The sequence below is a fragment of the Molothrus aeneus genome, chromosome 29 (genome assembly GCF_037042795.1).
Source record: "Molothrus aeneus isolate 106 chromosome 29, BPBGC_Maene_1.0, whole genome shotgun sequence".
Classification (NCBI taxonomy): Eukaryota; Metazoa; Chordata; class Aves; order Passeriformes; family Icteridae; genus Molothrus; species Molothrus aeneus.
This window is the reverse complement of record NC_089674.1, coordinates 960,424-985,425: the sequence shown is the minus strand read 5'-3', so window position 1 is coordinate 985,425 and position 25,002 is coordinate 960,424. Positions and strand designations below refer to the sequence as shown.

The window sequence follows — 25,002 nt, the reverse complement described above, 5'->3', positions numbered from 1 at the left end:
AAATTAAATAAAATGATTTAAAAATAGAAAAATTTAAAATAAAAATTAAATAAAATTAAAATAATGAAATTAATTTTAAAAAAATGAAAAACAAAATAAAAACTGTAAAGTGCTGTAAAGTGCCGTAAAAGTTCCATAAAAGGTAGTGCAAGACCCTCAAACACCACCACAATCACCAGCTTGAGTTGGTCTGGACAGCACCAAATAAAATAAAATAAAAAGCTTTAAAAATAAAAAATTAAAAAATTAAATTAAATTAAAAATAAAATTTAAAAAATAAAATAAAAAGCTTTAAAAAGAGAAAAATTAAAAAATAAATTAAATAAAAAATAAAATTTAAAAATAAAATAAAAAGCTTTAAAAATAGAAAAATTAAATAAAATTAAAAAATAAAATAAAAAGCTTTAAAAAGAGAAAAATTAAAAAATAAATTAAATAAAAAATAAAATTAAAAAATAAAATAAAAAGCTTTAAAAAGAGAAAAATTAAATAAAATTTAAAAATAAAATAAAAGGCTTTAAAAAGAGAAAAATTAAAAAATAAATTAAATAAAAAATAAAATTAAAAAATAAAATAAACAGCTATAAAAAGAGAAAAATTTAAAAAATAAATTAAATAAAAAATTAAAAAGAAAATAAAAAGCTTTAAAAAGAGAAAAATTTAAAAAATAAATTAAAAATAAAATTAAAAAATAAAATAAAAAGCTTTAAAATGAGAAAAATTAAAAATTAAATAAAAAGTAAAATTAAAAAATAAAATAAAAAGCTTTAAGAATAGAAAAATTAAAAATAAAAATTAAATAAAAAATAAAATTAAAAAAATAAAAAAGCTTAAAAAATAGAAAAATTTTAAAAATAAATTAAATGAAAAATAAAATTAAAAAAATAAAATAAAAAGCTTAAAAATAGAAAAATTAAAAAAATTAATTACATAAAAATAAAATTAAAAAATAAAATAAAATCTTTATATATAGAAAAATTTTAAAAATAAATTAAAAAAATAAAATAAAAAGCTTAAAAAATAGAAAAATTAAAAAAATAAATTAAATAAAAAATAAAATTAAAATAAATAAAAAGCTTAAAAATAGAAAAATTTAAAAAAAAATTAAAAAAATAAAAAGCTTTAAAAATAGAAAAATTAAAAATAAAAATTAAATAAGAAATAAAAAAATTAATTAAAAATAAATGAAAAACAAAATAAAACCCGTAAAGTGCTGTAAAGTACCTTAAAAGTTCCATAAAAGGCGGCGCCGTAAAGCGCGACTGTCGTAAAACTGCTGTAAAAGGCGACTGTCGCAAAAGGGGCCGTAAAGCGCGACTGTCGCAAAAGGTGCCGTAAAGCGCGACTGTCGCAAAAGGGGCCGTAAAGCGCGACTGTCGCAAAAGGTGCCGTAAAGCGCGGATGTCGCAAAAGGTGCCGTAATGCGCGACTGTCGCAAAAGGTGCCGTAAAGCGCGGATGTCGTAAAAGGCGCCGTAAAGCAAAACTGTCGTAAAAGGTGCCGTAAAGCGCGGATGTCGTAAAAGGCGCCGTAAAGCAAAACTGTCGTAAAAGGTGCCGTAAAGCGCGGATGTCGTAAAACTGCCGTAAAGCGCGACTGTCGCAAAAGGGGCCGTAAAGCGCGACTGTCGCAAAAGGTGCCGTAAAGCGCGGATGTCGCAAAAGGTGCCGTAAAGCGCGACTGTCGCAAAAGGCGCCGTAAAGCAAAACTGTCGTAAAAGCTGCCGTAAAGCGCGGATGTCGTAAAACTGCCGTAAAGCGCGACTGTCGCAAAAGTGCCGTAAAGCGCGACTGTCGTAAAAGGTGCCGTAAAGCGCGAGTGTCGTAAAAGGTGCCGTAAAGTGCGACTGTCGCAAAAGGTGCCGTAAAGCGCGGATGTCGCAAAGGTGCCGTAAAGCGCGACTGTCGCAAAAGGTGCCGTAAAGCGCGGATGTCGCAAAAGGTGCCGTAAAGCGCGACTGTCGTAAAAGGTGCCGTAAAGCGCGGATGTCGCAAAAAGGGCCGTAAAGCGCGACTGATGCAAAACGGGCCGTAAAGCGCGAATGTCGTAAAAGGGCCGTAAAGCGCGGGTGTCGCAAAAGCTGCCGTAAAGCGCGACTGTCGTAAAACTGCCGTAAAGCGCGACTGTCGTAAAAGGCGCCGTAAAGCGCGACTGCCGTAAAGCGCAACTGCCGTAAAGTACCACACTAGGAGTTTTAGCCCTCATAGAATGGAATTTAATGAATTTCCCCAATGCTGGCCGTTCAGCCGTTTTTATCAGAGACTTTTGGGACGCAGGTGTTTAAAGCCCTTTAATTGCAGCTCCTGCCGGGCCATGGCTGCCGCGGGGCCGGTCCCAGCTTGCAGGCGCTGCCCGCAGCAGCCGCCCCGCCGAGCTCCGCCCCTCCTGCGGGCCCGCCCCTTGCCGCCGCGAGTCTCCAGCGGGACACGCCCCCCTGCTGACCGCACAGCTCCGGCACCCGCAGCCCCGCCCCCCGCCCCTCCCACCAGCCCCGCCTTTGCCATCCCGTCGGTCCCGGCCGTCCCGGCTTCCGCGGGCCCCGCCCCTCAATCCCGCCCACCGCCGTCACCGCGGCCCCGCCCCCGATTCCGCCGCTTCCCCCCCGCTGCCAGTGCGGCCGCTCCCGCCGCCCCGCACGCCCCCCTCGCCGACACAGCGGGGCCGGCGGCAGCCCGGTCCTGTCGCTGCTGCTGCGTCTTTGCCGTTCCCTGCGGCTCCCGGATCTGCTGTGCCGAGCGCGCCTGGCGCGGCCGCGCGGCGCCCCCAGCGCCCCCTGCGCGCGTTGCCGCGGGAGCCCGCCCCCCCCCCGCGGCGTTCCAAGCTCCTGCAGCGCACCCCGAGCTGCCCACGGGCCCCGTGGCAGCGCACACGTCCACGGCAGACCCCGTCCCTGCCGGCGTTTGGGCGCAATCCCCCGGTCCCGGCACGGCCCCGCTTGCGCTGGGACCGGGGCGCCCCAGCCCGCCCAGCCCGCCCGTGCCGGCGCAGCGGCGCCTACACCGGTGTGTGCAGCCTCTGCCGTGCCTGCGGCCGCTCCAGCCCCGCCTCCCGTCGGCGCCGCCCCTGCCCGCCGGGCCGGCAGCCACCGCAGCCCCCAGCGGCTGCACGCCGCGGCCGAGCCGCCGCCTGGCCCGGCGCCCGCCGTGCCCCCCCCCCCCCCGCAGCAGACTCCCGCCGCCTCCACGCCGCTCCTCCCGCCTCCCGGGATCATCTCCCGCTGACGAGGCCGCTCCGCCGCCGCCCGTGGGGCCGAGCCGCGCCTTCCCCACCGCGGCCCCCCGCTTCAGAGCTGCTGGATGGCGCGGCTCCGCCGCCTCCTGCAACCACGGGCGTCCCGGCGTTCCGTTCCGCAGCCGCAGCCCCGGCTCCCGTTTCCGCAGCTCCGCCGCCTCCCGCACCCCCCGGCCCCCCCGCCGCCATCAGGGCGTCCCCACGTTGCCATAGTGACGCGACCCACGCATGCGCGGTTGCTACAACCCCCGCACCAGCGATATTACTCCGCGCCGCCTCATCCAACCACAGCGCCGCTTCCGGGATCAGCCGCACGCATGCGCAGTTCTATCCCCACGGCTCCGCCGCCACCCCGCACTGCTTTTTGGTGCAGCCCGGTCCCGGTTCCGAGCCGCCGCGTGCCGCTGTCCGGCCACAGCCGGCACCCCTGTGCCCGGGCACGGCGCTTCCGCCGCCACCGGGTCCGTACACGGCAGCACAGCAGGGGAAAACTGCAGCGCCTTGCGTGTATCCTTAACCGACAGCTGGTATCCCTCCGTGTTTTCGCCTTCCGCACCCCTAGCACCGAGTGGGACTACTTTGTGTCACGATTCGTCCGCACAGCCACATCCCCGCGCACAGAATTATTTTGCCCCTGCAAATGCCAACCCTTTGATCGCAGCACAGATAATTTCGAAAAAGAACTGCTCCCAAACAGCCCCAGAGTCCCCCCAGTGTCTGGGACAGATTTCTCGACCCAAAATGAGACACCAAACCCTGAAAATTCCCCAGCATTAATCCCAAAATTAGAAAACTCACAAAAATCTTTTGATAATTTTCAACTAAAGAGACTGGGATGAAGTCAGAGGCCAGATTTGCAAAGAAGAAAGTCCAAATCCTTTAGCTATGCCTGTGCCATTCAGCCAGCGAGCCCCTGGTCCCAGAACACGGGTGGCTGTCCCACCTCATGAGATGAAGGAATTGTGAAAAGCAATAAGGGACGGTGGCATCTGCTGCCCATATTTTAAGCAACTGCTGAAAAGCAGCCTGGAAGGACAGACAGACAGACAGACAGACAGACACTCACACCACATACACGGGGGTTTGGGTCCCGCCATCAGAGGTGGGAAGGGAACAAACGTTCCTGGCAGAGTTTGGGGTGTCCTCGGTTCCTGGGATCAGGGCAGGGCTGGGGGGGATCCTCTCCCTGACCCCAGAGCCGTGGGGCTGAGAATCCTCTGTGGGGAGGGAAGGAGGAGTTTTCCACCTCAGTTGTGGGGGAATGGCAGCAATTCCATGGAGCAGCCACGAGTCCGGCTGGGAACCAGCCCAGCAACAGCTCCAGGTCCTTCGTGCCTCCGGGTGCTTTGTTCCCTCCAGGTCCTTTGTGCCTCTGGGTCCTTTTTCCCTCCAGGTGATTTTTGCCCCCAGCAGCTCCACCTGAGCCGTTCCAGAGCAAGCCAAGGCTCTGTCCCCACCAGCAGGGACAGCAGGCAGGGCACAGGGACGGTGGCACCTCCTCGTCCCCAGGGTTGTGACAGCTTCGGGGGGAGCAGGAGCTGTGGGTCAGCGTGGAGGGAGCACAGAATCCATGGACAGGCCAAGTTTGGGACAGGAATTGGGAATAAGCTGGGTTTTGGGAAAGGCTCTTCCTGCAGAAGGTGCTGGCACTGCCCAGGGAATGGGCACTGCCCTAGGGCTGGCCAAGCTCAGATTTTGGGGTGTCTGTGCAGGGCCAGGGGCTGGATTGATGATCCCAGTGGGTCCCTTCCCACTCAGGAAATTCCAGGATTCTCAGATTATTGCAGGGAGCTGCCCAGTGTGGATCCTTCCATGGATCCTTCCTTGCTCTGTCCCTCCATCCTTCAGCATTCACGAAATCCACCCCCAACAAAAACCATCTCCAGAGTGGCCACAGCCACAAACTCAGTCCAAAAGCACAACAAAATTAAAAAAAAAAAAAAAAAAAAAAAAAAAACCATTTTAAAAAAAGGAATTTTTTATTAAACAGCAACAAACCCAGAAAAACACCCCCCCCTTTCCCACCCTCCAGGAATTCTGGGGGTCCCCACAGCCCCCAGGACAGCGTGGGGCGACAGGGACAAAGTGTCCCCAAAGTGTCCTCAAAGAGTCCTGGAGGTGCCTTGCAGGCCAGGTGCCACCGTGGGGTGCCCAGGCTGGCACAGGGCAGCCTCAGCACTGCCACAGCCAGGCAGCGCTGCCAGCCTGGCCTCCCACAGCACAGGGGCTCCGGGGCGCTCACTGCAGACAAGGGGACAGGGTCAGGGCTCTGGGGACATCCTGCCCACCCTGGGCTGCAGAACTGCCCCCACCCTGAGCCTGCTTCATCCCCAACACGGCACAGCCCAGGCAGGGCAACCACGATGCCCAGAGTGGCACAGCTCCAGTGCCAGGGCACCCAGACCCCAGGATCCCAAACTGGAACCGCTCCAGTGCCAGGGCACCCAGACCCCAGGATCCCAAACTGGCACAGCTCCAGTGCCAGGGCACCCAGACCCCAGGATCCCAAACTGGGGCTGCTCCATTCCAGAGCACCCAGACCCCAGGATCCCAAACTGGAACCGCTCCAGTGCCAGGGCACCCAGACCCCAGGATCCCAAACTGGGGCTGCTCCATTCCAGAGCACCCAAACTGGGGCTGCTCCCAGATCCAGCACCCAAACTGGGGCTGCTCCATTCCCAGGTGCCCAGGAAGCATTTCCCTCCTCAGATCCCCAGGAAGCATTTCCCTCCTCAGATCCCCCAGGATTCATTTCCCTGCTCAGATCCCCAGGAAGTGTTTCCCTCCTCAGATCCCCCAGGATTCATTTCCCTCCTCAGATCCCCCAGGATTCATTTCCCTGCTCAGATCCCCCAGGAGTTCCTCTCTCCCTGCAGTTTCTCCCTGCTCAGGTCTCTCCCTGGGCTCTGGGGTCCCTGCCCAGCCGGACCCCTCAGGGCAGCCCTGGAGGCTCCCTGGCAGTGCCCAAGGCCAGGCTGGGCAGGGGAAGGTGTCCCTGCCCCTGGTGGGGCTGGATGGGCTCCCAAGTCCCTTCCAGGATGCTGAGACCTTTCCCAGCAAGGCCAGGCCCCCACAGCTCAGGCCTGCCCTGGCTGCCCAGGCTGTGACTAAAATCTGTGTCCCTGGCAGGGGAGAGCTCAGGAAGGGACAGGAATTGCTGCCCCCAAGCGCTGGGAGCTCCTCTCACACCATCCTCACCCAAAGGCCAGCTCCAGGCCTTGCAGAACCGCAGGACACAGAGCTGTGGCTGTCCCCACGCTGCAGGGACAAACACCCCACAAGGTCCCAGTTCAGTGAGAAGATAAACCCAGTTTTACTCTGATTCTCACCTCCCAGCCACACAAACCCTCAGGTTCCTCCTCACCCTCCTCCCAGGGGAGATCCCTGTGATGCCCACGGGGGATGCCAAGGGAAGTGCCCACCCCAAGGCACAGCTCAGCCCCAGATTTAAATCCCAGCTTGTGCAGAGCCCTCAGCTGGAGCTGCAAGGGGAATCTCAGCTCTGGCTGCTGCTGAGGCCTTTGGGAAGGTTACATAACCCCGCTGATGTCAGGGCTAAAATTAGGAGCAAAGCCTCATTTCCTGCCAGAGCTGCTTTCAGTTTGCTCTGGAGCAGCCCTGGCACGGCCTGAGCCCAGCCTTGAACACACAAGCTCAGCATTGTAAAGGGAAGCCAGGATCCAAAAAATTAACCCCTTCCTGGATGGCCTCAGCCTGGAGAGCAGGGCCAGGCCTGTTCCTGGGTGTCCAGAGGGTTTCAAGGTGACAGGGACACCAGCACAGCAGCTCTGAGGGGGATTGAAAAGCACCAAAGCTGCCTCTGACACAGAATTTCAGACCTGTGCCCACTGACCTGAGGGGCACCAGCTCTGGGCTGCAAGCTCTGAGCTCAGTGAATGCAAGAGACCCAGGAAGGTCAAGGGAAGAAAACCCCAAAATCCTGAGATTTAGCCAGGACTCTGCCTGGAAACTCCTGGACACGACGGGTGCAGGGTCAGGTCTGGGGCAGCAGGAGCCAAACCAACCTGGGACAGTGTCCCTGCTGTGGTGGGGGTGGCACTGGGTGGGATCTGAGGTCCCTTTGAGCCCAAAGAGGGCCCTGGGTGGGATTTGAGGTCCCTTTGAGCCCAAAAAAGGCCCTGGGTGGGATTTGAGGTCCCTTTGAGCCCAAAAAGGGCCCTGGGTGGGATTTGAGGTCCCTTTGAGCCCAAAAAAGGCCCTGGGTGGGATTTGAGGTCCCTCTCAGCCCAAACCATCCCACAGTTCCATGGTATCGAGGACAATCAAACCTGAACAGTGACACAGTGACAATGCCCTGGCTCCTGCCACCCCCTCCTTACACCCCAGAGATGGAACAGCCACACCTGGCAGGGCCAGGAGCTGCCCAGGTGGACAAGGAGAGGTGTCCCCCTTACCTGAGGGCCCTGGGGCTGCTCCTCCAGCTGGGGCTGAGCTGTGCCCAGCCCTGCCTGGCTCAGAGTGCCCACGCGGCCGGGCTGTCCCCGCAGCGTCACCGTGATGGTGGCCGGGGCCTTGAGGCCTGCAGAGCACACAGAAACGTCCCTGAGACACAGGCATGGTGGAGGCCACCTCCAAACAGGGCTCAGAGGGGCCTCTTGGGAAGCACAGAGCAGGAGGAGCTTTGGGAATAAAGCTCCAGGCACCAGCAGCTCCTCCCTCCCTGTGTGTCCCTCACTCACCTGCAGCCTGGTTGGAGATGTGGGCCAGCCCTGGCAGGCTGCTGGCCAGCTTGGCCAGGCCCCCATTGCTCAGCAGCTGCTGGATGGCCGTGGGTTTGCCGCCGGCAGAGGCGCCCAGGGCCAGCGAGGCGGCCACGGGGATGGTGCGAACCACGGGGCCCGCGGTGTCGGTGCTGAGGGCAGCCAGGCTCTGCAGGGCACCCGGGGCCTTCAGCGCCGAGCCCTGCAAGGACAGAGGGCACGGCTGAGACCGGGGCAGCCCTGAGCTCCTGCAGGGCCAGAGGGCAGCCCTGAGCTCCTGCAGGGCCAGGCCAGGCTGAGCCCTGCAAGGACAGAGGGCAGCCCTGAGCTCCTGCAGGGCCAGGCCAGGCTGAGCCCTGCAAGGACAGAGGGCACAGCTGAGATCCTGCAGGGCCAGAGGGCACAGCTGAGATCCTGCAGGGCCAGAGGGCAGCCCTGAGCTCCTGCAGGGCCAGGCCAGGCTGAGCCCTGCAAGGACAGAGGGCACAGCTGAGCTCCTGCAGGGCCAGGCCAGGCTGAGCTCTGCAAGGACAGGGGCAGCCCTGTCCTCTGTCCCTCTGGGGACAGACCCTTTCCCAAGTCCCACCCCTGAGCTCTTCAGGCCCAGGCCAGGCTGGGATGGCCGCTCCCCTCTCCAGCAGAACCTTTGGGGGTCCCACACTTCTCCAGGCAGGGCTGGTCCTGGAGGATTTGTCCCTGGAACTCTGAGTGGGACAAAGTGGGACCCTGAGAGGTGCCAGTGTGGCTTTTCCCACTGACCCCTGCCAGCTCAGCAGTCTGGGGCTGCCTGCACAGAAACAGCTCCTCCCAGAGCCCTTTCAGAGCACCCAGAGCCAGCCCTGATCTCCTGCCCAGGCTCCCCCTGCCCCCCAAAGCCTCCCCTGCCCCGGGGGCTCTCCAGGGGCTCCTCACCTGCACAGGGGAGCCGGCGGCGGCCGCGCTGGGGGCCAGGCTGGAGGCCTTGGTGCCCATGTCCTGCAGGCTGAAGCTCAGCCCCTGGAGCAGGCTGCTGGCAGAGGCTGCTCCTGAAACCCAGGGAAGGACAAGGTCAGCCTGGGAGGGGTCACCAGCACCAAATTCCAGGGCTGTCCTGGGGCTGCAGAGCTCTTCTTCAACCTGGGGATCCTCCCACAGCTTGATTATGGGATCAGGGAATGTCCTGAGTGGGAAGGGACCCACTGGGATCATCCAATCCAGCCCTGGGACCTTCCACAGACACCCCAAAATCCACCCTGAGAGCCCTGCAGACACCTCAAAATCCCACCCTGGGAGCCCTGCACAGACACCCCAAAATCCACCCTGAGAGCCCTGCAGACACCTCAAAATCCACCCTGGGACCCTGCACAGACACCCCAAAATCCACCCTGGGACCCTGCACAGACACCCCAAATTCCAAAGGCTCCTGGAGCTCCAGCAGCCTCAGGGCTGTGCCCATTCCCTGGGCAGTGCCCAGCACCCTCTGGGGACAGACCCTTTCCCAAATGCCACCCCAAACCCCCTGGCCCAGCCCCATGTCCCTGCCGAGCCCCAGAGGGGTGGCTGTGGAGCACAGCAGATTTGGGGTGCTGCCGTTTCCCACACAAGCCCAGCCCAGGCAGGCCGGGAGGGTGAGGAGAGGCTGCCCCAGCCCCTGCGAGCTGTCCCCGGTACCTGGCAGGGCAGGGCCCTGGGCGGGCAGGCCGTGGCTGCTGCCGGCCACCAGCCGGCCCTGCAGGGCGTGGAAGGCGCTGGGGGCGGAGCTGGGGCTGCCGCTGCTGCTGGGGATGCCCGGCTGGGCCGGGCTCAGCGAGGCCTCGGCGCTGGAGCTCAGCCTGAAAGGGAAGGGAGAGACCCCGCTGAGGGCTGGGACAGGGCTGAGGGAGCTGAGCTGGGCAAGCACAGCAGGGCTGGGAAAAATCATCGATTCCAGGAGAAGCTTCCAGGGCAGCTGCCAAATCCATGGATTTCCAAAGTGGGAGAGAATTTGGTGGCTGTGTTCACCTCCCAGAGTCACCCTGCCCCAAAGGCACTGAGCCTGCAGGGCACTGTCCCTGCCTAAACACCATGTTTTACTTATTTAAAATTTAATTTTATAAATATTTTTAAATTTTTTATATATATATATATGTATATATATATATTTATATATTTATATATTTTTATATATATATTTATATATTTATATATTTATATATGTAAACATATATATTTTTATATATGTTCATATATATTTATATACATATAAAAATATATATTTATATATGTAAATATATATTTATATAATATATAATATATGTATGATTTATATTATATATATATTTATTTATATTTTATATTTAAAATTTATTTATTTATTTATTTATATTTTATATATAAAATAAATTTTATTTACTTGAAACCAGCTCTTCTTCCTCTCCAACCCTGATCCCAGAATCCTGGGATGGTTTGGGTTGGAAAGGGCCCTAAGCCCCACCCAGTGCCACCAGCAGGGACACCTCCCCCTGTCCCAGGTCACTCTGAGCCCTGTCCAGCACCTCCATGGCTCCTCTGGGAACGGGATCAGCCAGAGCCCAGCTCCCCAAAGCCTGAAAATGTTTCCATTTTAGGATGGACAAAAGGTGTCAATGTGAGATTTACACCCCAACAGTGCACAGCTCAAGCCCTTCAAGAGCTGCTTTGAGGCTCCTCTCCCCTGTCCTTGCAACAAAAATGTTCTTTGTATTGCAAAGGTGCCAGAAGGGAAGGGTTAAAGACAGAATTTCTGCCAAAGCCACCACAAAGACAGAGATAAACAAACCTGGGGTTGGGAAGGCACAGCAGACACAGCCACAGCACCTCCACTGCCAGGGCCCAACGGAGCTTCCAGGAGCTTCAGAGCCTCCCCCATGCCAGAAAACTCCACGTGCAGGAGAGAAAGACCCCAAAAGTCCCCAATTCCCACTCACTTGGGGGTGGAGAGCAGCCCCGAGAGCTCCTTGGTGCTGGGCACGGCCTGGCCCAGGGGCAGCGGCTTCCCGGAGACAACTGCAAAACAAAAAGGAGAAGGCTCAGCTCCTGTCCCACAAACCCTCGGGGATCCCCCTTGGCCAAGTACCCATCCAGCTCCCAGAGCATCTTCTGCAGGAATCCCAGTCTGGGAGGAGCAAAATCCAGTTAGAACACACGAAATATGGAATTCCAGAGGCAGGAGGGAAGGAATCACCTCCTGAAATCCCCGAGGAACCTCAGGCCCCTGGCACCAATTGAAAATCTCTCTCCTAAAGGTTCTCTCCACAAATCCCCTCCTGTTCCATGGGATCTGGGTGATTTTGTAAGGATTCTTGCTTCAAGACACTTTACAAAATACACAGGGATGCGACAAGTCACGGAATTTGTTCATTTGTTTATTGCAGCATTGGGGGGTACAACTGCATTCCTTCCTTGTGCATTGCTCCTGGCAAAGAGGCAATCCTTGTTTGGGTTCATGTTTACTTCTGCAACTCATTTCCTTTCTGTGGAAAGAAGTAAAGTTTGGAAAATTAAAAAATAAAATTAAAAAAAAAAAAATTTTGATTCTGGAAAGCAGAGGTTTTCAAAGCTGCCAGAAGATGAAGCGAAACCTTCCAGAAGGATGTGGATTTGTGTCTTGTGGCAGGAAGATGGAGCCCACCAGCTCTTCCTGGGCATTTTCCAGGTGCAGAGGCAGGGTGGGAGCTGGGATTTGCTGGGATGGGAATCCCAGGGGTGCCTGCCCCACTCCAGCCCAGGGGGATCAGCAGAGTGGGGGATCAGGAGGGCACAGAACTCTTCCAGAGGGAGCAACTTCACCATGATCCCTCAGGGGTCCAGGCATGAGGAACGTGGAGAGAGGTCCAGCAGGACCAGCAGCACCAGAACCCAGCTCCCAGCAGCACCAGCAGCACCAGAACCCAGCAGCACCAGTATCCATCCTGCTCCCAGTAACACCAGCAGCACCAGCAGGACCAGAACCCTGCTCCCAGTAGGACCAGCAGGACCAGAACCTGCTCCCAGCAGCACCAGTATCCATCCTGCTCCCAGCAGCACCAGTATCCATCCTGCTCCCAGCAGCACCAGTATCCATCCTGCTCCCAGCAGCACCAGTATCCATCCTGCTCCCAGCAGCACCAGTATCCATCCTGCTCCCAGCAGCACCAGTATCCATCCTGCTCCCAGTAGCTCCCAGCAGCACCAGCACCCATCCTGCTCCCAGCAGCAGCTCCAGGCCTCCAGAAGAAGGTGCCTGAGCAGAGGGAGGTGCAGGATCCCCTTCCAGCTCCAGGCTGTTTCCAAGGCTCCTGCCAAGGTCCCCCCCAGCCACTCACAGCTGGAGTCTCCACCTTTCCCTGCAGCTACATCCTCCAAAAAGCAGGGCTCAGGAGAAAGCAGGGCTCAGGAGAAAGCAGGGCTCAGGAGAAAGCGGGACTAAGGAAAGCCAGGCCTGCCAAAGCACAGCTCCCCCCCCAGCAGGCCCTGCCAGGTGCCACAGCCAGGTGCCAACTCACTTTCAGCCTGGGTGCTCAGGGCTGCTCCGGTGCCCGTGGCATCTCCGTGGGACACAATGGTCACCTTGATTTTGGCTCGTTTGGAGGTTTTGGTGCACGGAGGGGTCGGGCTGGGGCTCTGCCGCCTCTTCAGCTGCACTCTCACATCATCTTTGCCAGCCCCCTCCGAGTGCTCGGGGGCCGCTGCCACTGGGGGACACAGAAGGGGCTCTTGGAGTGCCCAGGGTGCTCGGGGTGCCAGGAGGGGAAGGTGCCCGTGCACAGCTCCCTCTGTGCCAGCCTGCCCAGCTCCTGTGCACAGGAACCCCCTGAGACCCCAGAGCTGCCAGGGCTGCCCTGGCTCTGCACGGCTGCCTCAGCCCCACAGAGGCATTTGCACCCCGAAATCCTGGCTGGGCAGGGACAAGGTGAGGGCCTGCAGGCACAGAGGGTCAGGGCTCAGCTGCAGCTCCAGCACAGGCCCAGGATGCCCCAGGTCCCCTGCAGGAGCTGGGCAGCGTTGGAGAGGCACCAAGCGAAGCCGAGGAGCTGCTGCAGCAAAGCCAAGCCCCCAAAACCCCACACTGCGAGGGCCTGGGGCAGAAACCCCACAGCTGAGAGTTCCCTGCCCCAAGCACAAGCTCCCCGAGGCCAGGGTGACCCCAAAAAGCACAGAGGAGCCCCAGGTGCAGCCCAGGGACACGGCCATGAGCTGCCACAGCCTGCCAAGCCACACCTGCCACCACTGGGGCACAGCCCCCGGCCCCAGCCTGCAGTGCTGAGAATTCCCAACAGTCCCAGCTCCCCAAAGCATCCAAAGCATCCAGGAGAGCCCTGCAGGCCCCAGAGCCCCAGCCCAGGGCCAGCAGCCAGGCAGGAGCGAGTGGCACATCATGGGCACCAGGTGTCCCTCAGAGCACGGGCAGGGACCCTGGGGTGTCCCTCTGTGTCCCCTGGGAGCTCAGTTTGGGAGCTTCCCAGAGCCATCCCTGATCCATCAGAGCCTTCCCAGAGCCATCCCTGATCCATCAGAGCCTTCCCAGAGCCATCCCTGATCCATCAGAGCCTTCCCAAAGCCATCGTGGATCCATCAGAGCCTTCCCAGAGCCATCCCTGATCCATCAGAGCCTTCCCAGAGCCATCCCTGATCCATCAGAGCCTTTCCAGAGCCATCCCTGATCCATCAGAGCCTTTCCAGAGCCATCCCTGATCCATCAGAGCCTTTCCAGAGCCATCCCTGATCCATCAGAGCCTTCCCAGAGCCATCCCTGATCCATCAGAACCTTTCCAAAGCCATCTCTGATCCATCAGAACCTTTCCAAAGCCATCATGGGTCCATCAGAACCTTCCCAAAGCCATCATGGGTCCATCAGAACCTTCCCAAGGCCATCAAGGATCCATCAGCAAAGCCTGAGATTTATCCATGGGGGCAGGAGGAGCTCAGCAAAGCCTGAGATCTCTGCTGGCAAAGAGGGCCCTGGGCTGGAGCTCCAAAGAGCAGAGAAGCACAAAGCAGGGGACGAGGGGACACAGCAGGGACACGCTGGGGACACAGCCCCAGAGGAAGGGGAAGAGGAGGATGATGGAGGAAGGCAGCAGAGACAGAGAGAAGGACAGAGACAGGCAGAGAGCAGTGAGGAGATACTCACCAAAGAGACATGAGGAGGTGCCAGGAGGAAGAGCTTTCCTCACCAGCATGTTTTGTTTCAGAAAAGCAGCAAACTGAGCTGAAATGAATCAGAGAGAATCACAGAATCACAGACCTGGCTCTGGGGACACTGAGAGGGGACCCTGGAGCAGGCAGAGCTCTGGACAGGACAGATCCAGCCATGGGAGCACATCCTGGGATGGCTCATTCCAACAAAGAGCCTGACACAGCCAGTGGGACAGGGCTGAGAGGAGCAGGGCAGGGCTGGGCTGGGCTGGGCTGGGCTGGGCTGAACTGAGGGCCTGAGAGCAGCTGGAGATGGGAGCCAGCAGTGCCCTGAGCAGCTCCAGATGGGAATCACCACAGCATTCCCGAGAAAATCAGGCACCAGGAATCATCATGGCATTCCTGATAGATCCAGGCACTGGGAATCAATCCCAGCATTCCTGACAGAACCAGGCACCAAGAATTACCACCCCTGCTTTTATTCCCAATCAAACCAGGCACCAGGACACAGATCCTGTCCTGGTCCTGACACAGCCTCCTCCTGTGTCCCCTGTGTCCCCTGGGAAGTGCCTCCCTCAGGAACACAACCCTTCAGTCCCTGGGCTGAGGAATGAAGGCAGAGCCAAGCTCCAGCTTCCCCCTGGAGCCCATCCTCGAGCCAGGAAGGACCTGCAGGGTGACAGCTGCAGGTGACAATGATGGACCTGCAGGGTGACAGCTGCAGGTGACAGTGATGGGTGTGCAGTGTCACAGCTGCAGGTGACAATGACCTGACAATGATGGACCTGCAGGGTGACAGCTGCAGGTGACAATATGGGTGTGCAGTGTCACAGCTGCAGGTGACAATGACCTGACAATGATGGACCTGCAGAGTGACAGCTGCAGGTGACAGTGATGGACCTGCAGGGTCACAGCTGCAGGTGACAATGATGGACCTGCAGGGTCACAGCTGCAGGTGACAGTGATGGACCTGCAGGGTCACAGCTGCAGGTGACAATATGGGTGTGCAGGGTGACAGCTGAAGGTGACAGTGATGGGTGTGCAGGGTCACTGCTGCAGGTGACAATGACCTGACAATGATGGGTGTGCAGGGTCACAGCTGCAGGTGACAATGATGGACCTGCAGGGTGACAGCTGCAGGTGACAATATGGGTGTGCAGGGTGACAGCTGAAGGTGACAGTGATGGGTGTGCAGGGTCACTGCTGCAGGTGACAATGACCTGACAATGATGGGTGTGCAGGGTCACAGCTGCAGGTGACAATGATGGACCTGCAGGGTGACAGCTGCAGGTGACAATGATGGACCTGCAGGGTCACTGCTGAAGGTGACAATATGGGTGTGCAGGGTGACAGCTGAAGGTGACAGTGATGGGTGTGCAGTGTCACTGCTGCAGGTGACAATGACCTGACAATGATGGGTGTGCAGGGTCACAGCTGCAGGTGACAATGATGGACCTGCAGGGTCACTGCTGAAGGTGACACCTGTCCAGATTTGCCCTGAGCACAGCAAGGAGAGAAGGGAGGATGCAGAGCCATCCCCCAGGTGCTGCTGGGATTTGCCAGGAGGGCTCTTCAGCCACAAAAGCACTCCCTGAACTCCCAAAGTTCACCAGACTGAAGCTTTTCAACAAAAACCACAAAACCCCACAGCTTAAGCTGGCTCCTTCTCCACAGCAGGTTTTCCACAGGATGGTTCTGGAACTCCCCAAATCCCACATTTTCCACCTCAATTCAGCAGCCTCAACCATCTCCTGAGCACCTTCAGAGTCTCCCCAGGCAGCCCTGAAGGAGACACCAGGCCAGGATGTCCCAAAAGGATCAGAGCACGGCTACAGGCTCAGCCAGAGAGAAAATCCTTCCCAGTCCCAACAGCAGCAAGGCTCCACAAGCTGCAGAAACACCATTTCCAACCCAGTTCCAAGCCTCCAGCACTGACAGGCGCTGAGCTGCAGAGAAAGCTGCCACAGGGAGCTTGGAATTCAGCACAGCACAGAGAAAACAAAAACCTCCACAGGTCAAGAGAGAGAGAGAAAAGCCCAAACTGCAGCAGCTGGAAGGGTGGGGAAGCTGCAGGGAGCTGTTACCTTGTGCCTGCTTGTGGCTCAGGACGGTGTCGGGCCTCGGCACCTGCCTCCTCTGCAGCTGCGTGGGGCCCACCTGGCTGGGCTTGGGCAGCGCCAGCGCGGCCACCTTGGTCTTGGGGCTGGACGTGGGGCTGCTGGACACGCTGGACAGGTCCTGCTGGGACAGACGGACACTCAGCCAACGTCTGCCGGGGCAGCCCTGGCCCTGAGCACTCACTGCCCTCACCGTGAGAATCTGGGGGGTTTAAAGGCTGGAAAGACCTTCAGGATCGAGAGCCACTGTCAGCAGCAGGGCCACCACCGAGCCCTGTCCCCCAGAGCCACACCCAGCTGGGCTCTGAACATCCCAGGGCTGGTGACTCCACCAGCCCGTTCCAAAGCCTCACAACCATGAGAGAATTTTCCCAAATCTCTCATCTCAACTTCCCCTGAGGCCCTGGGTACCCTCTCACCTCCCTCTCCCAACACTCAGCACAGATTTGGGGGTTTTAATTTTCCCAAATCTCTCGTCTAAAGCTCCCCTGAGGCCACATCCCCCTGGGTACCCTCTCACCCCTCACTCCCAACGCTCAGCACAGATTTGGGAGATTTAATTTTCCCAAATTTCTCATCTAAACCTTTCCCTGAGGCCACATCCCCCGGGTATCCTCTCACTCCCTCTCCCAACACTCAGCACATATTTGGGAGATTTAATTTTCCCAAATCTCTCATCCAAACCTTTCCCTGAGGCCACATCCCCCGGGTATCCTCTCACCCCTCACTCCCAAAGCTCAGCACAGATTTGGGAGATTCTGGTGGCACAAAACCCCCTCTTTGCACACCCCCAGCTGGAATGAGGCTGGGAAGAGCCCCCACCTCGGAGCCTGAGGGTGAGGCTGGCACTTTGGCTGCAGGGGAGGCAGGTCTGCTGCTCCTCTCGGGCAGCTCGAAGGACAGGTCCCTCCTGCTGCACTCACGGGGCTTCTTCTTCCTCTCAGCATCCAGGTCGCGGGGCTCGGAGCCCGAGTGGCTCTCGGCCCGGGTCAGCACCCCTGTCAGGAAGTCTGCAATCTCATCCTGGGAATTTTGGGAGAAACACTGGGCTTCAGTGCTGGGCAGCTCTCTGAGCAATGGATCTCCCACAGCTCGAAGCGAGGGAATGAGGCATTCCCAAGGGGACACATGGGTAAGGCTCTGTGGGTTGGGAATTCTGCAGGAAATCCCCAAAAGCTCACAGAGAGAATGGAGATTTCTCAGTGAAGCTCACAAAGCACTGATTTAGGACTTGTGGGTAAAACCACAGTGGTTTCTGCCAAAATGCTGCTGTGCCCCCAAGCAGATGTGCTGGGACACTCAGGAAACTGCTCAGGTTAAGGGGCACCCCCAGGGATCCCACACCTCCCTTCCAAACCCCCCTGAGGAGAAGATTCCCTCCAATCCAGCCCATCCCTGCTGTAACCTGGGACACTCCAGCACTGACTCCTTCCTTTTCCTGATCCCTGTGGGTACCTGGATGCACCTGTCCACCATGCTCTGGGTCAGGCCTTCTGCCTTCTTTTTGGCTTTGCTTATCCTAGGGGAAAAAAAGCACCAAACCAGGTGGGAATCCACACTTTTCCACGAGCATCCTTCACCTGATGAGGACAAGGATCCTTTCTGCAACTCCCCAAAGCATTTTGCAAAGCCAATCAGACATTTCAGAGCTCTGCCTTCGCACCCAGTGTCAGTTTAAGGTTTCTTTCTTTCCTCTCCTTTATGGATTTTCACTGCTAGAGATCCCTGACTCCTGTGATGCTCCAAAAGCTCCTCTGTACTGCTGGGTGCAGCCCTAAATCAAGCCCAGCCCTAAACCAGGCCCAGCCCTAGGTCAGGCCCATTCCCATACAAGTTTTTCCAGCAGTTATTCCCAACACAGACAAGTCTGAAGTATTCCCATGCAATTCCCACCTTGTTCCAGCGCCAGATTTGGGGTTGGCATCCCCAGCATGCCCAGGTGCTGCCCAGAATTCCCAGAGGAGAGAGCCCAGCTGGCAGAGCCTCACCTGAGGTTGTCATCTGCTCCTCCCACCACCACCAAGCTGTTGTCCGCCCGGATCTTCTCCCGGAAATCCTCCATGGCCTCCACGTTGCACTGCAGGGAGTTCTGCCCGATGACGAAGAGCACCGGGGTCTTCATCTCCAGGAGGGGATCATCCACATCCTGCAACAGGGCAGGGATGGAGCTGCAGCCCCAGCACGGGGCTGAGGAGCTCCCAGGGGTGAGGCCCAACGGGATTTGCTGAGGCCAGAGGGAAACCCTGCTCGAGCTGCAGGAAATGGAGCCTTGAATGGAGCCTCTCCAATGGAATTCCACGGCCCCTGCAAGGAGCCACTCCCCAGCCTGGCTGTGGCCATCACCAGTCCCTGTCCAGTCACACCCAAAAGGGACAAATGTGGGCTCCGTGGAAATGGCACAGAAAAATGAGGGACACAGGACAGGGATAAGGGAGCCAGGACAGGGATAAAGAGGGACACAGGACAGGGATAAGGGAGCCAGGACAGGGATGAAGAGTGACACAGGACAGGGGTAAGGAGGGACACAGGACAGGGATAAGGAGGGACACAGGACAGGGATAAGGGAGCTAGGCCATGGATAACAAGGGACACAGGACACAGAAAACAAGGGACAGAGGACTTGGATAATGGAGCCAGGACAGGGATAAGGAGGGACACAGGACACGGATAATGGAGCCAGCCCATGGATAACAAGGGACACAGGCCATGGATAATGATGGATGCAGGCCCTGGATAATGATGGATCCAGGCCATGGATAATGATGGATCCAGGCCCTGGATAATGATGGATCCAGGCCATGGATAATGATGGATCCAGGCCATGGATAATGATGGATCCAGGCCATGGATAATGATGGATCCAGGCCCTGGATAATGATGGATCCAGGCCCTGGATAATGATGGATCCAGGCCCCCAGGAAGCAGCTCCAAAACCCCACCACAGCAGAGACAAGCCAAGAGCACAAGGTGACAAAATCCTCACACCAGCCCATGGATCAAGAATCCCACCAGGGTTGCTACAGCCCCTCCTCTGAGAGCAACAGCTGCTCCAAACAACAGTCACACCCACATTCCCCCCAAAAATCAGCCAAGTATCCAGGAACCATTCCACAAAAAAAGACAAGCAGAGCTCTTTAAGCAGCTCCACCTGATCCTTACCCCTCTGGGGCCGTCCACAGTGAGCAGGGGGAAGCCAAGGCACACGACAGCAGTGACATATTCCATCACAGAAACCTGGGCAGGGAGAGAGCAGTCAGCATCCCCAGCAGGGACACATCCCATCCCAGGGCAGCACCCCCAGAGCCCAGCACATCCCAGGAATGAAGGCTGCTTTGCCAGGCTCCTGCCAGGCTCCTGCCTGTTAATTACCAAGATGTTGCTCTTAAGGTCTTAATAGCAACACCTTGGTAATTAACACAGTGATTAAATGACTCAAATTGCAAAGGGCCCATGACACAGAGGTCAAAGCCAGGCCCTGGAATGGGCACAGGGACAGACAGAACCCCAGCAGCCACTGAAATCCATCCCTGAGCTGAGGCTGCCAAGGGGCTCTGGGAGAATCACAGAACCCTGGAATGGTTTGGGAAGGACCTTGGAGCCCATCCCATCCCACCCCTGCCACGGCAGGGACACCTCTCACTGTCCCAGCTGCTCCAGCCAGGCCTGGGACACTTCCAGCCACAGATCCCCTGGGAACTCCATCCCAGCCCCTCTCCATCCTCCCAGCCAGGAATTCCTTCACAAAATCCCATTTAGATCTCCCCTTTCCCAGTTTGAAGCCATTCCCTGTGTCCTGTGCCTCCATCCCCTGTCCCCAGTCCCTCTCCAGCTCTCCTGGAGTCCCTTCAGGCCCTGGAATGTGCTGGAAGCTCTCCCTGGAGCCTTCCCTTCTCCAGGTGACCATTCCCAGCTCTCCCAGCCTTGCTCCAGAGGCTCCAGCCCTGGAGCAGCTCCGTGGCCTCCTCTGGAGCTGCTCTGACAGAGCCCCACCCCTCCTGTGCCCCAGGAACACAGAGCACTGGGGCACTCACGTGGCAGGCCACCAAGGCACCCGTGTTCCACCCGATCAGGATGATCTGCTTGTGAGAGAAGTGGTTGTGGATCTGTGGGACACAAAACAAAGCTGGAGAGCTGGGACAGACACTGGGACGATGCCCAGGGTGGCACCGGGGGCAGGGGGCACAGGGGAACCTCCTGCTGTCCTCACCTCGGCCACCTTGCCCCTGACAGCGCCGATCATGTGCTCCAGGCACTGCAGCACCCCCACCCCGCTGCCATTGTTCAGCAGGGACGTGGCAATGGGGATCACCTGGGAGGGAAAGGGGACGTCAGGGACAGCCAGCAGGGCTGGGGACAGCGTCAGGACTGCCACAGAGCCAGCCCCAAAGAGGAACCCCACAGATCAGAGCCAGCCCCACAGAGGAACCCCACAGATCCAGCCCCAAAGAGGAACCCCACAGAAGAATCCCACAGAGCCAGCCCCACAGAGGAACCCTACAGAGCTGGCCCCACAGAGCCAGCCCCACAGAGGAACCCTACAGATCCAGCCCCACAGATCCAGCCCCACAGAAGAACCCCACAGATCCAGCCCCACAGATCCAGCCCCACAGAAGAACCCCACAGATCCAGCCCCACAGATCCAGCCCCACAGAAGAACCCCACAGATCCAGCCCCACAGACCTTTCCCAGGCAGGAGAGCTGGGACTGCCAGAAGCGGTGCCGTCGGGACGTGGGGAACAGGGAGTTGGCGGGGCCGGAGGACGCGATGAGGATCAGGGGGGACCCGGGCAGTTTGCTCTGCAAGGTCCAACAGGAGGAGCCTGTCAGGGACAGCAGCGCTCCCAGGAAAGGCCTCCCTGCCCCACAAGGAAGAGGGAAGGATCTTGCACAGCTCTTTAATTGTCTTCCCAAAGGTCCCTCAGGATACCCAGGAGCATTTCTCCAACAGAAGGGACTCTCCTTCCTGAGGGACAGCTCCGGTCTCTGCTCCGTGGGACAGGGACAGGGCCCAGGGAACGGCTGGAGCTGAGCCAGGGCAGGCTCAGGGTGGGATTTGGGAAAGGTTCTGTCCCCAGAGGGTGCTGGGCACTGCCCAGGGAATGGGCACAGCCCTGAGGCTGCCGGAGCTCCAGGAGCCTTTGGATTTTGGGGTGTTTGTGCAGGGATGCCCAGGGTGGCATTTTGGGATGTCTGTGCAGGGCCAGGGGTGGGATTGATAATCCTGGTGGGTCCCTTCCATTCACAGAGCAGGTGTAAATCAGGGGCAGAAGAGCCCAGGGAGAGGACAGAGGCAGAGCATGGGGAGACTGAAGCTGCCACGGGACCCCCACACCCCCCAGGGCACTCACTGGTTTATTATGGGACAGGACACCCACTGCTGGGTCCCAGGGCCTCTTGAGCAGCAGGGACAGCGCCTCAGCCCCCGCTGCTCCCGTCTTGGCCGTGGAGGAGAGCAGCATCCTGTCAATCAGCGCGGGGATCTGCAAACAGAGCCCGGGGGGAGTGAGAAAACACACCCAAAGCACAGGACAGCAATTCCAGCCTCTCCCCTCTGCCAGCTGTGACAGCCAAGCCTCCCCCTGCTTTTATCACCTTTCCCTTCAGGGTCTGCAGGGCATCCAGGTATGCAGCCAGCACAGGCAGGCTCAGGGTCTCCACCAGCGTGGTGTGGAGCCACTGGATGAGTTTGGTGTCCCAGTTGACGCTGGCCAGGGCCTGGCGCACCCTGCGGGCACATTTATCCACAGCAATCCTCCTCAGCACGGGCTCGTTGCAGGCCTGCAAGCAGGAATTCCCAACAAACAGTTCAGGGGAAGGAAGATGGAGCGTGGCACTGCACTCCCATCCCCAGGGAAAGGTCAGTGTGGGCTGCCCAAACATCTGGAGTGAGGACAACATCTGGCTGAGGAGGAGGCTGAGGGGAACCCTCAGAGCAATCCAGAACTTCCAAGGGGAAGCTCTGATCCCTGGGACAGGGACAGGACCCAGGGAATGGCTGGAGCTGGGCCAGAGCAGGCTCAGGCTGGATTTTGGGAAAGGTTCTGTCCCCAGAGGGTGCTGGGCACTGCCCAGGGAATGGGCACGGCCCCAAGGCTGCCGGAGCTCCAGGAGCCTTTGGATTTTGGGGTGTGCAGGGCCAGGGGCTGCACTGATGATCCATGTGGGTCCCTTCCAGCCCAGGACATTCTATGATCCCACAAAAACCACAAAGCCCAGAGCTGCCTGTTCCTCAAGGCCACCCCAACCACCCCAGGTTCTGTGGCAAGGCCGGAGCCCAGCCCCTCTCACCCCCTCGTTGGCCAGGCGGGCCAGCCTGTCCGACTGCAGCGCTTTGTGGATCTTGTTGAACAGTTTGTTCTGGGCCATGGTCCAGCCCGTCCTGCGGGGACAGACACAGCGGGGTCACCCGCAAAACCACCAAACCACTCCCGCTTCCTCTGCTCTGGAGCTGCCACCCCACCTGCTGATGTGCTCCTCCTAGCCTGGATTCCCATTCCCTGGAATTCCCAACCAAGATTCCCAGGCGCTCCCAGCCCATATTCCCTGGCCTTCCCAGCCTGGATTCCCTGCCATTCCCACCTGTTGACATGGCATTTCCAGCCCATATTCCCTGCCATTCCCAGCCTGGATTCCATGGCATTTCCAGCCCATATTCCCTACTGTTCCATGGCATTCCCAGCCCAGATTCCCACCTGTTGACATGCTCCTCCCTACCAGCCCATATTCCCATTCCCAGCCCATATTCCCATTCCCATATCCCCTGCCATTTCCAGCCCATATTCCCATTCCCACCCCATATTCCCATATCCCCTGCCATTCCCAGCCCACATTGCATGGCATTCCCAGCCCATACTCCCATTCCTAGCCCACATTCCCATTCCCAGCCCACATTCCCACCTGCTGACGTGCTCCTCCCAGCCCATATTCTCCTTCCCGACCCATACTCCCACCTGTTGACATGCTACTCCCAACCCATATTCCCATTCTCAGCCCCTATTCCCTGCCATCCCCTGCCATCCCCAGCCCATATTCCCTGCCATTCCCGGCCCCTATTCCCATTCCCGGCCCATATTCCCTGCCATTCCCAGCCCCTATTCCCATTCCCAGCCCCTATTCCCATTCCCAGCCCCTATTCCCTGCCATTCCCGGCCCCTATTCCCATTCCCAGCCCCTATTCCCAGCCCCTATTCCCTGCCATTCCCAGCCCCTATTCCCGTTCCCAGCCCCTATTCCCGTTCCCAGCCCCTATTCCTGTTCCCAGCCCCTATTCCCTGCCATTCCCAGCCCCTATTCCCGTTCCCAGCCCGGATCCCCACCTGTTGACGTGCTCCTCCCAGTCGTCGGGCGGCGGGGGCGCGTCGGCGTCGGTGCGGGCGAACATGACGTGCCGCTCGCACTCGTTCATCACGCTCCGAGCCTTCTGGTTGTCGTACAGCGGCATCGGCGTCGGCGTCACCGTCTCCACGTCGATGGGGACATCGGCCTCCCTGCCACCCACACGGGGGTCAGGGCAAGGATGGGGCACCCCAGGGGCATCCAGGGGGTTTGGGGGATCCCAGGGGGTTTGGGCAGCGCTCCCAGGGTTGCACAGGGTGGGACTGACCCAGCTCCTGGAGCACCAAACCAAGCACCTTGGACATCACAAACTGAGACCTCTGGGCCCCCAAACCAATCTATCATGGACCCCCAAACCAAACATCCTGGATCATCAAACCTAGAGCTCCAAAACTGAGCCCCTGGAGCCCCAAACTGAGACTGCTGGAGCCCACAAACGACAGCCCCTGGACCCCCAAATCATGGCCCCTGGCCAGCACAAACTGAGACCTCTGGACAGCCCAAACCGAAACTCCTCAGTGCCCCTCCTCACCCATCAGGATCCCACCCCAGGCCATCAGGGCCCCCAGTTTCCCCCTCACAATTCCCCCACTCGCCCTTATGACCACCCCCAGCCCCACAGCACCTCCCAACTCCTCCCTCACAGCCCCGCCTCTCCCCACCCCTCAAGACCCCTGCAGACCCCAAACGGCTCCCCCCAGACCCACAGGACCCTCTCCTTTCCCCTCACAACCCCTTAGCCCTACAGGAGACCCCCCAGTCTCCCCCTCAGCCTCACATGCCACTCAGCCCTACAGGACCCCTCTAATTTCCCCCTCAGCTTCACAAGATCCCTTCACAACTCCACAGGACCCCCTCCCTTCCCCTCACAGGCCCCTCAGCCCTACAGGACCCCCCTAATTTCCCCCTCAGCTTCTCAAGATCCCCTCACAACTCCACAGGACCCCCTCCCTTCCCCTCACAGGCCCACAGGCCCCCCCAGTTCCCCCCTCCCACCCCTTGCCATCCCCTCCGCCGCCCGGGCTCTCACGGGGCGCTGCCGAGGTGCCTCCGCGGGGTGAGGAAGAGGAGCCGGGCGGGCCGGGCGGCGCTGGCGTCGGGGTGCGCGCTCCAGGGCTTGGCGTAGCTGTGGTCGAGGCACACCAGGTCCAGCTCCCGCTCGTGCGCAGACAGCTGCAGCAGCAGCGACGTGCCCATCCTGCGGGCCGACCACTGCAGCTCGCGCTCCCTGTCGCGATCGCGGTCCCCGGCGCGCTGCGACATGGCGGGAGCCCCGCCCCCTCCGCCCTCCACCTCACGGCGCCGCCGCCGCCGCCCGCCCCTCAGCGCGCGTGCGCGGGGCGCGCTCCCGCCTCCCCGGCCTCCCCTCAGCGCGCGTGCGCGGGGCGCGCTCCCGCTTCCCCTCAATGTGCGCGCGCCCGGCGCGCTCCCGCGGGACCGCGACATGTCCCCGTGAGAAGGGACCCGCGGGGATCTGGGAATGT

General features: G+C 57.4%; 1 protein-coding gene across 4 annotated transcripts; it reads right to left on the bottom strand.

Annotated features, from left to right (window-relative positions):
- Nucleotides 1-5,191: 5,191 nt before the first annotated feature.
- KANSL3 (KAT8 regulatory NSL complex subunit 3) lies at nucleotides 5,192-24,792 on the bottom strand. 4 transcript variants are annotated; one of them, XM_066567422.1, is made up of 21 exons: nucleotides 24,549-24,792; nucleotides 23,500-23,670; nucleotides 22,472-22,562; nucleotides 21,776-21,961; nucleotides 21,532-21,663; nucleotides 20,864-20,980; nucleotides 20,391-20,492; nucleotides 20,215-20,286; nucleotides 19,343-19,417; nucleotides 18,172-18,329; nucleotides 17,639-17,702; nucleotides 17,006-17,206; nucleotides 16,151-16,304; nucleotides 14,062-14,139; nucleotides 12,434-12,622; nucleotides 10,877-10,955; nucleotides 9,603-9,763; nucleotides 8,865-8,977; nucleotides 7,932-8,154; nucleotides 7,647-7,771; nucleotides 5,192-5,472 (listed from the first exon to the last, which is right to left on the bottom strand). In XM_066567422.1, the coding sequence occupies exons 1-21, from the start codon at nucleotides 24,779-24,781 to the stop codon at nucleotides 5,470-5,472; spliced, it is 2,727 nt and encodes a 908-aa protein (XP_066423519.1). In that variant the 5' UTR covers nucleotides 24,782-24,792; the 3' UTR covers nucleotides 5,192-5,469. The 4 variants fall into 4 exon arrangements, with proteins under 4 accessions (XP_066423519.1, XP_066423518.1, XP_066423520.1 ...); XM_066567421.1 differs by having other exon boundaries at nucleotides 5,192-7,771; XM_066567423.1 differs by lacking the exon at nucleotides 12,434-12,622 and having other exon boundaries at nucleotides 5,192-7,771.
- Between the last annotated feature and the right edge of the window lie 210 nt (nucleotides 24,793-25,002).

Bases quoted from the DNA above. Each gene is read 5' to 3' on its own strand.
- KANSL3 (XM_066567421.1), bottom strand. From the start codon at position 24,781: ATGTCGCAGCGCGCCGGGGACCGCGATCGCGACAGGGAGCGCGAGCTG. The intron at 20,287-20,390 runs GTGAGGACAGCA...TGTGTCCCACAG, and splicing joins TCAGGGGCAAGGTGGCCGAG to ATCCACAACCACTTCTCTCA. The intron at 18,330-19,342 runs GTAAGGATCAGG...GCCCTGTTGCAG, and splicing joins CTGTGGACGGCCCCAGAGGG to GATGTGGATGATCCCCTCCT.